Source organism: Micropterus salmoides, unplaced genomic scaffold (assembly GCF_014851395.1).
Source record: "Micropterus salmoides isolate LMB-PRFRI ecotype aquatic unplaced genomic scaffold, ASM1485139v1 Ms_hic_scaffold_21, whole genome shotgun sequence".
In the NCBI taxonomy this organism is placed as follows: Eukaryota; Metazoa; Chordata; class Actinopteri; order Centrarchiformes; family Centrarchidae; genus Micropterus; species Micropterus salmoides.
This window is the reverse complement of record NW_024041262.1, coordinates 28560234-28575160: the sequence shown is the minus strand read 5'-3', so window position 1 is coordinate 28575160 and position 14927 is coordinate 28560234. Positions and strand designations below refer to the sequence as shown.

General features: G+C 43.3%; 1 protein-coding gene across 1 annotated transcript in view; it reads right to left on the bottom strand.

Annotated features, from left to right (window-relative positions):
* Positions 1-2345: 2345 nt before the first annotated feature.
* Positions 2346-14927, bottom strand: part of LOC119916574 (transcription factor COE3-like) — a 113350-nt gene continuing 100768 nt past the window's right edge. Inside the window, exons 18-19 of the mRNA XM_038736625.1 lie at positions 2563-2727; positions 2346-2417 (exon numbers count right to left, since the gene is read on the bottom strand). Coding sequence (XP_038592553.1) covers positions 2346-2417; positions 2563-2727 — 237 coding nt within the window. The remainder of the gene's footprint in view (positions 2418-2562; positions 2728-14927) is intronic.

Sequence of the window (14927 nt, the reverse complement as noted above, 5' to 3'; positions counted from 1 at the left end):
AAAACGTTTTACAGCTGGAAAATACTGCTAATGCTAATGCTAATGCTCCATCCTCTATTGAACTTGAGGACAGTTCTTCACACGTCATGTAGGAGCAGATATGAAACAGCAGGTAGAATTGGCTCTGATGAAAGGTGTTATTTATTTTTCTGTGTTTCATCTGTGATGAGACACATTCAGCCAATCAAATAAGTCTTGAACTTGAACTTGAATCAGCGGCAGCTGTGTGTGGCTGGGGTGGGGTGGGGGGTGGGGGGTGGGGTCACGTGATGCTGCTGCCTGCTGTGTGTGTTTGATCTGTAAATATAATATCATGTTCCTCCTCTGGCTCTGTCTCTGCAGCCATGTCCGGCCTCGTCGTTCCTCCGATGTAAAGAATCTTCCTCCTCCTTCCTCATCTCCCTCCGACCCTTCAGCCACAAGCACCAATCACCTCTGAGGAGGAGGGGCCTGGGGCCTCAGGAGGCGGGGCCTAAGGCAGCAGCTGACCAGTCAGGACGGAGCCTCCAGCCTCTAAAGAAGAAAATAAAAAGGACTTTTGTACAGCAGTTTTCTCTGGGTGCTTTCAGCTCTCTGTAATTATTCTGATGTTATCGTCTGTGTTTGGGGGGGAGGGGTCTATTGGTGTAAAACTGTGATGTCACACCTGTGACATCATTTCCTCTACTTGTAATGTAATGCTGGTTGAAGAAACAGAGAACATCTGAAGATTGTGGATACTAAAGGCCCCTAATGACAGAAAATGTAAATCCAACATGAACCTTCCTCTCTCCTGATTGGTCGCTGAATACCTCAGTGACCAATAGGAAAATGAATCTCAGTGAGGGAAAACAGGAGGTTCATGTTCTTTGTTTTGATCAGAATACAACCAAACCCAGCAACAAAAAACCGAACAAGAACTTTGTTCACTTTATTTCTGCAGTGAAGAAGGAGATGATGGAGGGAAAGGGAACAAGGAAGGAGAAGCCGTCCTACGCAGGGACTTGATCCTGATCGGCTCCTCTCACTGAGAAATCATTCAAATGAGACATTTTGCAGGATGTGAACTGATTTCCATCTTCTGCTGTTGGCCAATCAGAGATCAGTATTGTGACTAACTTTGTGAATCCAGTTTGACTCATTTTAAAAATTCTGAAGAACTAATTTCTGACCCGAAAATATCCTTCAGTCTTCTGAAAGCACAGTGAAAAGATCAACTAAAAGAAAGAGTAATCAATCAAAATGATCTTCCTCCCGTTACTAGCCCCACCCCTTCTCCCTTTAGCCCTGCCCCCGCCTGTCTGTTTTTTATTTTCATGCTTGCCACTGTAAAAACAAACCCTGCATCCTGATAGGCTACTGTGACTCTCCATCTTCTTGTTCAGAGTTGTCTTTTTTATTCTAGCTCCTCCTCATCAAGCCCCGCCCGAGCACTTAAACCACGCCCCACCCCAAAGCCCCGCCCCCGTGTTTTCTCTGTGGGTTTTGTGATTTTGTAGCTGGCTGAATATTTATACGTCACTGTGGTTGATCACGCCGCCCCTCCGCCCGTCACTGAGCTCACGAGGAAACTCTTTTTGTAACATACAGATTATAAATAGTGTATTTATATCCAAGATGTTTTTGTATAAATGGATGTCGAGTCGTCTTCATGGGGTTTTAGACGTATGTGTGTATGTGGTGGTGCCACACTGAAAAACAAACCATTGTTTTGTATGGAAAAAAGGAAAGTGAATGTTAATGTCTTCACACATTTATAGCGCTGTCAATCAAAGCTGATGTGTCCAATCAGCTCCACTTGTTTGGGTTTTTGTTGTTTTTAATGTGAGTCTTGTTTTAATGACTGTTTGGCTGTACTGAAATGATTTCCTCACAGTGAATAAAGTCAGCAGGTCGCTCTGACAGACTGTCGCTGCCTTTTATTTGTGCAGCACACTTCAACAGAATTACATCAAACATAATGGCATCAAAAGAACATGTAAAAGACATATAGGAAACACAAAAAGACGTTTAAATAAGGTTCATTAAAAAATATCTGTAATGCATAAGTACATTTTGTAAAGATTGAAAAATAAGAAACAACATACAGTGTTGGGCCGAAAAATACTAAACAGATAATTACAAATAACCTGGTTAATGTTATGCAATGGGGCGGCATCGGTAGATGGGTAAGTGGGGGCTTTGAACCCGGATCTCTCACACCAAAGGCACATGTCTTATTCATTGCATCATCACCACCCCAAGACATTTTGAGATGTACATCCTGAGATCTTCATTGAGTCATTCAACATCTTCAGATTCATGTGTCACTACCATAAAACAACGGGTCTTGTTAAGTCTACCGAGCATTATAAAACAACCAGGTTTTACATCAGGAGGTTCATCTTGCTTGTAATTTTAGGCTCCACTGAAATCTTGAACTGCATCCTTCGCTCAGACTAATAATAATAAAAAATAACAATATTAGCTTCCATTTTGACCCATGGACGCTTTAGATGCAGACAAAACAGGTAGGTAAAATGTCCAAAGATGCAGCATTGTGGATCTGCCAGGAGAGGGTTCCAAAGGGAGGACGCTCTGTACCCAAAAGTCCACCGGCCTGATGTGGGGGTTGGTGAACAGACCTGTGTCCGAGAACATCAGGTTTTGTTGGGACACACTGGCCACAGAGTCTGTGAGCGAGGCCAGAGTCTGGAAATGTTTCTGAGGTGGCAGAAAGTACACTTTGGTGACAGATTTGATGTGAGTCTAGAATGACACCCAGGTATAGGCACATTGAGCAGTTGTCCACGTTGAGGAGAAGATCTCCAACCTGACAGACCAGCGCCTTGGAAGACACAACAATGAGCTCTGTTTGTTGCTATTTAGCTTGAGTCGATTAGACAACAAGGGAATGTGGGGGGAGCTGGGTGGATTGTTTAGTGTTGAAGTACAGCTGGGTGTCATCAGCGTAGCAGTGGTCATAAGCCTACTCTTAAATGTGGAGATGGTGTCTGCCTCCTGAACCCAAACTGGAACCTGGTTCCACAGGAGAGGAGCTTCATAGCTGAACGATCTGGCTCCCATTGGAGACTCTAGGAACCACAGGTGCATTGTGGGAGCTCAGTGCTCTGGAGGGGTCGTAATCTACTATGAGTTCTTTAAGAGAAGATTGTGCCTGACCATTAAGAGCTTTGTAGGTGAGTAAAATAGAAGAGGATCAAGGATCAAGCCTCGAGGAACTAAGTGGACAGAGGACAGGGAGTGCGCTGTGACAACACAAAGAGGGCCGTTTCAGCTGAGCAGCTCTTGAATCTGGTCTGATGGGGTCTAGGACAACTGTAACAAAGCATTTGGAACACCACTTAGTTGATTAAGAATGTGCTACTCCTGCTGCACCTGTGGAAATGTTAGGCCAACTGGAGCCGGATTAGTACAAGAGAAGGAACCTATTCTGGGAAATCCTCCTCATCAGAACAGTTTAACATTCAGCGCACCTGGAAATACCTCCTGTTTTCTTTTTTCCAGAATGAGTTTCTGTGTTAACAATGTACTACATGTATTTGAGAAGTCGCTTATCATTTGTGTTTCATATCTTCCCTTTTCTTTCATTCTGTTTAAAAGTGATGATTAAAATGTTTTTTTCCTGCTGAAGACAGAAAACAGAGAAAACCATTAATGAACTTTTATTAAATGACTGTTCCCTCAGCGGACACAAAAGCACAAACAGGATTTGATTAAGATAAATCACTGATAACCCCAAACCTCATTATTACAGACTTTATTTATTTCTCTTGGATTTCACGTCTCCTGTATTTTCCCTCCAACAGAGTCACCATGAAGACACCGTTTATACAGTTTCGGGTCTCAGTTTGTCATGTATTTCTTACTTTCTACTTTCAGACTGTTTGTCAGTACTGTTAGATTAAATTTGTTTATGTATGTTGTTTAGTTGCATGTGTGTATGTGTGTGTGTGTAGTTGCATGTGTGTGTGTGTGTGTGTGTGTGTGTAGTCATATGTGTGTGTGTGTGTAGTTGCATGTGTGTGTGTGTGTGTGTGTGTGTGTGTGTAGTCATATGTGTGTGTGTGTGTGTGTGTAGTCATATGTGTGTGTGTGTGTAGTTGCATGTGTGTGTGTGTGTGTGTGTGTGTGTGTGTAGTCTATGTGTGTGTGTGTGTGTAGTTGCATGTGTGTGTGTGTGTGTGTGTGTGTAGTCATATGTGTGTGTGTGTGTGTGTAGTCATATGTGTGTGTGTGTGTGTAGTTGCATGTGTGTGTGTGTGTGTGTGTGTGTGTGTGTGTGTGTAGTCATATGTGTGTGTGTGTGTGTGTAGTCATATGTGTGTGTGTGTGTGTGTGTAGTTATGTGTGTGTGTGTGTGTAGTTGCGTGTGTGTGTGCGTAGTTGCGTGTGTGTGTGTGTAGTTGCATGCGTGTTTGTGTAATTGCATGTGTATGTGTAGTTGTGTGTGTTTGTGTGTAGTTGCATGTGTATGTGTAGTTGCGTATGTTTGTGTGTAGTTGCATACGTGTTTGTGTAGTTGCATGTGTATGTGTAGTTGCGTATGTTTGTGTGTAGTTGCGTGTGTGTGTGTGCGTAGTTGCGTGTGTGTGTGTGCGTAGTTGCGTGTGTGTGTGTAGTTGCATACGTGTTTGTGTAGTTGCATGTGTATGTGTAGTTGCGTGTGTTTGTGTGTAGTTGCATGTGTATGTGTAGTTGCGTGTTTGTGTGTAGTTGCGTGTGTGTGTGTGTGTAGTTGCGTGTGTGTGTAGTTGCGTGTTTGTGTGTAGTTGCGTGTGTGTGTGTAGTTGCGTGTTTGTGTGTAGTTGCATGTGTATGTGTGTAGTTGCGTATGTTTGTGTGTAGTTGCGTGTGTGTGTAGTTGCGTGTGTGTGTGTGTAGTTGCATGCGTGTTTGTGTAATTGCATGTGTATGTGTAGTTGCGTGTGTTTGTGTGTAGTTGTGTGTGTGTGTGTGTAGTTGCGTGTGTGTGTGTGCGTAGTTGCGTGTGTGTGTGTAGTTGCATGCGTGTTTGTGTAATTGCATGTGTATGTGTAGTTGTGTGTGTTTGTGTGTAGTTGCATGTGTATGTGTAGTTGCGTGTTTGTGTGTAGTTGCGTGGGTGTGTGTGTGTAGTTGCGTGTGTGTGTGTAGTTGCGTGTTTGTGTGTAGTTGCGTGTGTGTGTAGTTGCGTGTTTGTGTGTAATTGCATGTGTATGTGTGTAGTTGCATGTGTATGTGTGTAGTTGCATGTTTGTGTGTAGTTGCGTGGGTGTGTGTAGTTGCGTGGGTGTGTGTGTGTAGTTGCGTGTGTGTGTGTAGTTGCATGCGTGTTTGTGTAGTTGCATGTGTATGTGTAGTTGTGTGTGTTTGTGTGTAGTTGCATGTGTATGTGTAGTTGCGTGTTTGTGTGTAGTTGCGTGGGTGTGTGTGTAGTTGCGTGTGTGTGTGTAGTTGCGTGTTTGTGTGTAGTTGCGTGTGTGTGTGTAGTTGCGTGTTTGTGTGTAATTGCATGTGTATGTGTGTAGTTGCATGTGTATGTGTGTAGTTGCATGTTTGTGTGTAGTTGCGTGGGTGTGTGTAGTTGCGTGGATGTGTGTGTGTAGTTGCATGCGTGTTTGTGTAGTTGCATGTGTGTGTGTAGTTGCGTATGTTTGTGTGTAGTTGCGTGTGTGTGTGTGCGTAGTTGCGTGTGTGTGTGTGTAGTTGCGTGTGTGTGTGTAGTTGCATGCGTGTTTGTGTAGTTGCATGTGTATGTGTAGTTGTGTGTGTTTGTGTGTAGTTGCATGTGTGTGTAGTTGCGTGTTTGTGTGTAGTTGCGTGGGTGTGTGTGTGTAGTTGCGTGTGTGTGTAGTTGCGTGTTTGTGTGTAGTTGCGTGTGTGTGTGTAGTTGCGTGTTTGTGTGTAATTGCATGTGTATGTGTGTAGTTGCATGTGTATGTGTGTAGTTGCATGTTTGTGTGTAGTTGCGTGGGTGTGTAGTTGCGTGGGTGTGTGTGTGTAGTTGCGTGTTTGTGTAGTTGCGTGTTTGTGTGTAGTTGCGTGTGTGTGTGTAGTTGCGTGTTTGTGTGTAGTTGCGTGTGTGTGTGTAGTTGCGTGTTTGTGTGTAATTGCATGTGTTTGTGTGTAGTTGCATGTGTTTGTGTGTAGTTGCGTGTTTGTGTGTAGTTGCGTGGGTGTGTGTAGTTGCGTGTGTGTGTGTGTGTAGTTGCGTGTTTGTGTGTAGTTGCGTGGGTGTGTGTAGTTGCGTGGGTGTGTGTGTGTAGTTGCGTGTGTGTGTGTAGTTGCGTAGGTGTGTGTGTAGTTGCGTGTGTTTGTGTGTAGTTGTGTGTGTGTGTAGTTGCGTGTGTGTGTGTAGTTGCGTGGTGTGTGTGTGTAGTTGCGTGTTTGTGTGTAGTTGCGTGTGTGTGTGTGTAGTTGCGTGTGTGTGTGTAGTTGCGTGTTTGTGTGTAGTCGCGTGGGTGTGTGTGTAGTTGCGTGTGTGTGTGTAGTTGCGTGTTTGTGTGTAGTTGCGTGGGTGTGTTTGTAGTTGCGTGTGTGTGTGTAGTTGCGTGTTTGTGTGTAGTTGCGTGGGTGTGTGTGTAGTTGCGTGTGTGTGTGTAGTTGCGTGTTTGTGTGTAGTTGCGTGGGTGTGTGTGTGTAGTTGCGTGTGTGTGTGTAGTTGCGTGTTTGTGTGTAGTCGCGTGGGTGTGTGTGTAGTTGCGTGTGTGTGTGTAGTTGCGTGTTTGTGTGTAGTTGCGTGGGTGTGTTTGTAGTTGCGTGTGTGTGTGTAGTTGCGTGTTTTGTGTAGTTGCGTGTGTGTGTGTAGTTGCGTGTGTGTGTGTAGTTGCGTGTGTGTGTGTAGTTGCGTGGGTGTGTGTGTGTAGTTGCGTGTGTGTGTGTAGTTGCGTGGGTGTGTGTGTTCAGACCACAGTAATCATGGTCTCTCTTCTTCTGTTGCAGGATAATGTGATTCTGTTTCTGGATCCAGTCTTCACACACACACCCGGGTCTCCCCGAGGACCTGACTGAGAGCAGGCAGCTCTGGTTGCTGTGGCAGCAGCAGCTCCCCTCCTCCATCAACACTTTTCCTTCTTCCACTCATTTCTGTCTCTCCTTTGTTCAGTTTAATGAGCTTTATTGGCGTGAACAGACGGTGCTGACATTGCCAAAGCAAACACATATTACCAGTGATAGTAATCACCACGTTAGGTATAAATAACTAATAATGACAACAGTTATAATAAGTAATAGTAATAATTATAGGGCACTGTAACTCAAATATGACAACAAACAACAATAGTAAATTTGAACACCAAAAACATAAACCAGTATTTAAAGTAGTTCAGTCTGTAATATTTCAGAGGATCTACTGAAAGAAGATCCATAACTATCTTTTCAGTGGTGTGTAAAGACCTTACATAATAAATCGTTATATTTTTATTAACTTCTAATGAGACATTTCTATCTACATAACCACGAGCACCCCTTCCATGGTTATATCTCCATGTTGCATCGTCATGTTTCTACAGTAGCTGAACAGCGCTACAGAGCACGTTTTGTCACTACGTTCTTCTTGTTCTACTTCTGGTAGAATTCAGGCAGTGCAGACACTTGTCACTATGTTGAATACAAACGTTAGAAGAAGAAGTAGTACTAATATACTGCAGGGGTCGGCAAATACTTTTGAATCGGAGCAATATTTTCAACCGTTAGATGGTAGATGAGAATAAGAGACATAATACTGACCTGCATCAACATGGTGATTGGTTAGCTTAGTTGGTAAGATGTAGCTCTTGTAGATGGGGAGTTCGGTCTAGACCTGCTCTTTATGAAAAGCGCTGTGAGATAACTGTTGTTGTGATTTGGCGCTATATAAATAAAATTGAATTGAATTAAAGAAAACTTTCTTTTAATCTCAGATCACGGCATGTGCTGCACTGTTTGTGTTTCGGTGTTTGATCTTCATCCATCAACCTACGGATGCTTTTTCATTTCCCCAGTAAATATAATTTCTTAATAAATCTACCTAAAGAAACCTAATTTCTTGACTGGCTACTCTCTGCTATCTCTGAAGAGACACCTTTTGTCCTGTCTCAGCCACCGTAGCTGGATTTCTAATGAACCAGCCAGCTCATTTCCAGCCTGCGAGGGACCAGCCGGCACAGATGATTCTGTTCAGGTTCGGCCAGCCAGCTCCAGGTCTATTCAGTTCAATTCAATTCAGCTTTATTTATATAGCGCCAAATCATAACAACAGTTATCTCATGTCACTTTTCATAAAGAGCAGGTCTAGACCGTACTCTATGATGTTATTTACAGAAACCCAACAGTTCCCACCAAGAGCAGCACTAGGAGACAGAGGCAAGGAAAAACTTCCTTTAAGAGGCAGAAACCTCGAGCAGAACCATGGCTCAGGGTGGGCGGCCATCTGCCTCAACTGAGAGAGACCTGGGGTCTGAGACTGATTAGCAGTGGCCCCAACTCCTGCTATTTTTGTCCAGTTGGCGGCTCTGTTCCTGCTGAGCTGCTCTATTGGCGGGAAACAGACGTTTACATCAGGAAGTGTGAAATCAATATAAGCAGAAGAACTGTGCTATATTGAAAAAAAGTCAAATAGAACGTAGAATATATAATAATAATAGAAATAATAAATATAGATTTGCAGTTTATAAAAACACACGCAGCAGAACTCTACAGACACTGCACTGGATCTGTCTGTCACAAGCTTGCAATTAACATTTACTGGTTTTATTCTGTATTGTTCAAACTGAAGGATGTTTAGATTTTTAGAGTTTGTTTAGTTGTTGTTGTTGTTGTTGTTTCACTGCAGCTTTAAGGACTTTCTGCCTGTGAATAAAGATTTTTGCCGTAATGTGATTTTTTTGTCTCAGATTCTCAGTGTTTATTTGCAGCTTGTTGTCTCAGACTGATGCTCTCCATTACCACTGATCAATACATGACCTATCGATCAGCATGATATTGATCGGTGCGCATTGACACACTCTGTGTGTGTGTGACCTGCCTCACCTTGTCTGATCGCCCAATCAGGCTGTTTACATCAGACAGAAGTGTGTGTGTGTCCAGGTCTCACATTCAGCTCGTTAACCCACCTGTTTCCTCATTAGTGAGCTGACTGGATTGTTTGGACTCACCTGACCCACTGAACAGAGACAAACTCTCAAATGTTCTTCAGGTACAGAAGTTTTCATCCAACTCGTCTTATTTTGTTTATTTATTTCCGTCATGTAAAGAGCAAATTGAACTGAAAATGAAAGATGAAAGCTGAACGGGTCCCTGAGGTTATCCAGCCGTGTGAACTGATAATGAAACGGGAATCGTCCCCACTGAGATTTATAACAGTAACATCCCTCTGAGTGTCCAGTCACTGCGTCACAGCTGCTCCTGCTGCAGAGATTATTGGACACTGTGCAGATCTCTGCTGGTGTGTTTGTGGCTGTTTTTTGGGTTTTGGATTTTAGTGTTGGTGTTTTCTGTTTCTAGTCTTGTGTATGCCCGTCCCAGTTTAACGCCCTGCCTCTGTGTTCTGGTTCTGTGTTCTTGTCAGGTGGTTCCAGCTCTGTTGTATTCTGTTTCCTTTGTCCCTGTGTTTCATTTAGTACAGTCTCTGGGGTTTTGTCTCTCCTGTGGTGGATTACACTGCTGGACTGGTGTGTGTTTTTCTGTGTCAGGATATAAGCCCCCTCAGTGTTAGCCCTGTGTCAGATGATGCTTCTTGGTTTTGGATCTGATCCTGTGTTTTGGACTTCTCACCTCATGAAAGCTTGAGTGTTTTTAAGTTAATATTCTTCTAACTGCATCCATGGCTTGAGTGTCTGGGTCCTGTCACCTGTTTGCCTGACTCTGCACTCGGCCAGCTGCTGGAGTTACGTTCAAGTCAATTCAATTCAATTCAATTCAGTTTTATTTATATAATCACAACAGTTATCTCAGAGCGCTTTTCATAAAAGAGCAGGTCTAGACCGTACTCTATGATGCTATTTACAGAAACCCAACAGTTCCCACCAAGAGCAGCACTAGGAGACAGAGGCAAGGAAAAACTTCCTTTAAGAGGTATAAACCTCGAGCAGAACCATGGCTCAGGGTGGGCGGCCATCTGCCTCGACCGGTTGGGGTGAGAGAGAGAGAGAGAGAGAGAGAGAGAGCGAGAGTGAGAGAGGGGAGGGAGGCAGCCTACACAATATCCACACAGAGGTACAGACAGTAAAGGTAATGTTGCTATAGACTATTCCAAGGCCTTGAGGTTCCTTTGAGTATCTTTAAAACACCGTACAAATAAACTGTAGCATTAAAACATTTGTTTCCAGGTGTTCAGAGTCTTTTTTAAAAACTTGATATTGTAACAGTAACTACTGTTAAAACAGTGTTGTTTTGCAGTTATCCTAACTTATCGCTCTGTTTTAATGTTCGATAAACAAACACAACGATGGTGAAGTCAGCAGAATGCATGTCAGGGATGATTACCTCCACTGGACTCCTTCAACCAGCCTAAATATCTTCCGTGTTCTGCTTTACCTGTTCTGTCTTACCTGTTCTGCTTTACCTGTTCTGTCTTACCTGTTCTGCTTTACCTGTTCTGTCTTACCTGTTCGGCTTTACCTGTTCTGTTTTTCCTGTTCTGTCTTACCTATGCTGCTTTACCTGTTCTGTCTTACCTGTTCTGTCTTACCTTTTCTCCATTATCTGTTCTGTCTTACCTGTTCTGCATTACCTGTTCTGTCTTACCTATTCTGCTTTACCTGTTCTGTCTTACCTGTTCTGCATTACCTGTTCTGTCTTACCTTTTCTCCATTATCTGTTCTGTCTTACCTGTTCTGCATTACCTGTTCTGTCTTACCTATTCTGCTTTACCTGTTCTGTCTTACCTGTTCTGCATTACCTGTTCTGTCTTACCTGTTCTGCATTACCTGTTCTGTCTTACCTGTTCTATGACAGACAGACATTTTACTCTCTGACAGGAACAAAGGCATCATGTCCGGCAGTATTTGTGTAGCATCATCACACCTGTCCAGGTAGTGCAGTTGAAGATCAGCCGAGCTGGCTAAAGTGGCACATCTACAGAAATGTCTGTGAGTGTGTAACTTTAAATAAATAACTGAACACTTCAGACACACGTCTGTTTGTCTGCAGCTGAGAGCACTCTGAGACTTTCAGTTTGACTGAGAGATGAACTCGTCTGTGGCCTCGGTCTGCTTATCAATCAGCCAATCGGTCCACTGACTCAGCTGTAAACACGTGGGGGGGGGTCCCCAGAGGGTGGGCGGCCATGTTTGTTGATTAAATTAAAACAAGACAAACAAAGAGACAAAACAAACTAATTACCTGCAAACAAACCTGACCGGTTGAGAGAGCTAACGAGGCTCAGCGAGGTCAAACGCTGCTTACAGAGTGTGTGTGAGCGTGAGGCGCACAGGATGTAGTGACATCAAGATAACGTTCCATCAGTGTTTCCTGCACACATGCACACACACACACATGCACGCACACTCAGCTGAATAATTGACAGTTCAGCGTGGTGAAACTAAAACACTGTCTGCTTTTAATAAAACAAAGTGTGTGTGTGTGTGTGTGTGTGCTGAATAAAAGATCGGTTGTCATGTCGACAGATGAATTATGAATCTACACATTATGTAGCCGGTCTATCACACTAACACACACACATACAAAGAAACACATACACACTAACACACCCACACACCCTAACGCACACACGCACACACACACACACACACACACACACACACACACACACACACACACACACACACTCACACACTGCGTGGTTTTGACCCACAAACCTGTTTTTGTAAGAGATGAACAGTTTGAGTGAAGAAGAAGAAGAAAGGAAACGACAAGTAGAGGAAGGAAGGAAGGAAGGAAGGAAGGAAGGAAATAGTGGTGACAGACTTTGATATTGACCCTGAAGAAGTTCTTCAAACATTAAATATCTTGAAAAACAAACAGCAGGAAATGATGGTTTTACAGCTGAACGTTGTGCAGATATTTCCTGTTTTGACACAAGTCTGGAAAAAGAGCCACCAGTCAGAGAGGTTCTGACTTCAGTTATAGATGATATAGAAATTAATATCAGACCATTAGATGTATTGGATTTATAGTGATCTCACTGATACAGACGGTGGTTTTCATAAAGCAGCTGACTCTGTTGAGCAGAACTTTATTTTAAAAGCTACAACTTTACAACTTTATACAACAATATCTCAATGAAACTAAAGTAGGGAACTTTCCCTCCCTTTATTGACCCTGCAGTATTAGACAACCTGTTTCTGGTTGCCTCTCAGTCTTTTGGTACAAATGTCAGGGTGGAACATAAACATATTATCATCCACTATAATTTGTATTATTATTATTGTTGTTGTTTTTGTTGATAATTATTTATTTCTGAAAGATGCAGCTCAAGTTCCCTTTAGATTTAATTGGATCTTTTTCTACAGCTGTTTGAACAGCAATAAATGTGAATTAAGAGCAATAAGAATTGCAAATCCCGGTTAAAAATGAAGTAACTATATTTAGGGATTCTCATAACCAGAGTTTTCAATTAAATTTCAATTAAATTTTATTTATATAGCACCAGTTAGGCAGTTATCTCACAGCGCTTTTCATAAAAGAGCAGGTCTAGACCGTATTCTGTGATGTTATTTACAGAAGCCCAACCGTTCCCACCAAGAGCAAGCACTAGGAGACAGAGGCAAGGAAAAACTTCCTTTAAGAGACAGAAACCTCGAGCAGAACCATGACTCAGGGTGGGCGACCATCTGTCTCCACCGGTTGGGGGTGAAGGAGAGAGAGGGAGAGAGAGAGAGAGAGAGAGAGAGAGAGAGAGAGAGAGAGAGAGAGAGAGAGAGGGAGGGAGGCAGCCTACACAATATCCACACAGAGGTACAGACAGTAAAGGTGATGTTGCTATAGACTAAATGAAAAATGGTACAGATATTTATAGTAGTGTTAATGATAATAATCATAATGTTAATGATTATAATAACAATAATAATAATAATAGGACTAGTAACAATAGTCGTTGCAGCAGAGGGTGTCGAACACGGGGGCAGCAGGTGACCCGCAACCACAGATCCAGACTCCACAGCTCCAGAGCCAGAAACACCTGCAGGAAGTGACAGGAGGAGAGACGAGAGAGACGAGAAAGCACAAGACTACGGGAAAGGGGAGAAGTTGTGTTAGTAACATGCAATAATTCGATGAGGTTGCATACAGAGGGAGAGGAAGTAGAGGAGAGAGGAGCTCAGTGCATCATGGGAAATCCCCCGGCAGTCTAGGCCTATAGCAGCATAACTAAGGGATGGTTCAGGACTCACCTGAGCCAGCCCTAACTATAAGCTTTATCAAAGAGGAAAGTCTTAAGCCTACTCTTAAATGTGGAGATGGTGTCTGCCTCCTGAACCCAAACTGGAACCTGGTTCCACAGGAGAGGAGCTTGATAGCTGAACGCTCTGGCTCCTAGTCTACTTTTGGAGACTCTAGGAACCACAAGTAACCCTGCATTCTGGGAGCGCAGTGCTCTGGTGGGGTAGTAAGGTACTATGAGCTCTTTAAGATAAGATGGTGCCTGACCATTAAGAGCTTTGTAGGTAAGAAGAATGATTTTAAATTCTATTCTGGATTTTACTGGAAGCCAATGCAAAGAAGCTAAAACAGGAGAAATGTGATGTCTCCCACTGTGAGAGACATAATCAAAAAAAAAAAAATCCAGAACTCACAATGTATGATTTTCTAACTATTTATTTGTAAGATACAGCTGCAAATAAGTATTTGAACACCTGAGAAAATCAATGTTAATATTTGGTACAGTAGCCTTTGTTTGCAATTACAGAGATCAAACGTTTCCTGTAGTTTTTCACCAGGTTTGCACTGCAGGAGGGATTTTGGCCCACTCCTCCACACAGATCTTCTCTAGATCAGTCAGGTTTCTGGGCTGTCGCTGAGAAACAGAGTTTGAGCTCCCTCCAAAGATTCTCTATTGGGTTTAGGTCTGGAGACTGGCTAGGCCACGCCAGAACCTTGATATGCTTCTTACAGAGCCACTCCTTGGTTATCCTGGCTGTGTGCTTCGGGTCATTGTCATGTTGGAAGACCCGGCCTCGACCCATCTTCAATGCTCTAACTGAGGGAAGGAGGTTGTTCCCCAAAATCTGGCAATACATGGCCCCGGTCATCCTCTCCTTAATACAGTGCAGTCGCCCTGTCCCATGTGCAGAAACACACCCCCAAAGCATGATGCTACCACCCCCATGCTTCACAGTAGGGATGGTGTTCTTGGGATGGTACTCATCATTCTTCTTCCTCCAAACACAGTTAGTGGAATTATGACCAAAAAGTTCTATTTTGGTCTCATCTGACCACATGACTTTCTCCCATGACTCCTCTGGATCAAACTGAAGACGGGCCTTGACATGTGCAGGTTTAAGCAGGGGAACCTTCCGTGCCATGCGTGATTTCAAACCATGACGTCTTAGTGTATTACCAACAGTAACCTTGGAAACGGTGGTCCCAGCTCTTTTCAGGTCATTGACCAGCTCCTCCCGTGTAGTTCTGGGCTGATTTCTCACCTTTCTTAGGATCATTGAGACCCCACGAGGTGAGATCTTGCATGGAGCCCCGGTCCGAGGGAGATTGCCAGTCATGTTTAGCTTCTTCCATTTTCTAATGATTGCTCCAACAGTGGACCTTTTTTCACCAAGCTGCTTGGCAATTTCCCCGTAGCCTTTTCCAGCCTTGTGGAGGTGTACAATTTTGTCTCTAGTGTCTTTGGACAGCTCTTTGGTCTTGGCCATGTTAGTAGTTGGATTCTTACTGATTGTATGGGGTGGACAGGTGTCTTTATGCAGCTAACAACCTCAAACAGGTGCATCTAATTTAGGATAATAAATGGAGTGGAGGTGGACATTTTGAAGGCAGACTAACAGGTCTTTGAGAGTCAGAATTCTAGCTGA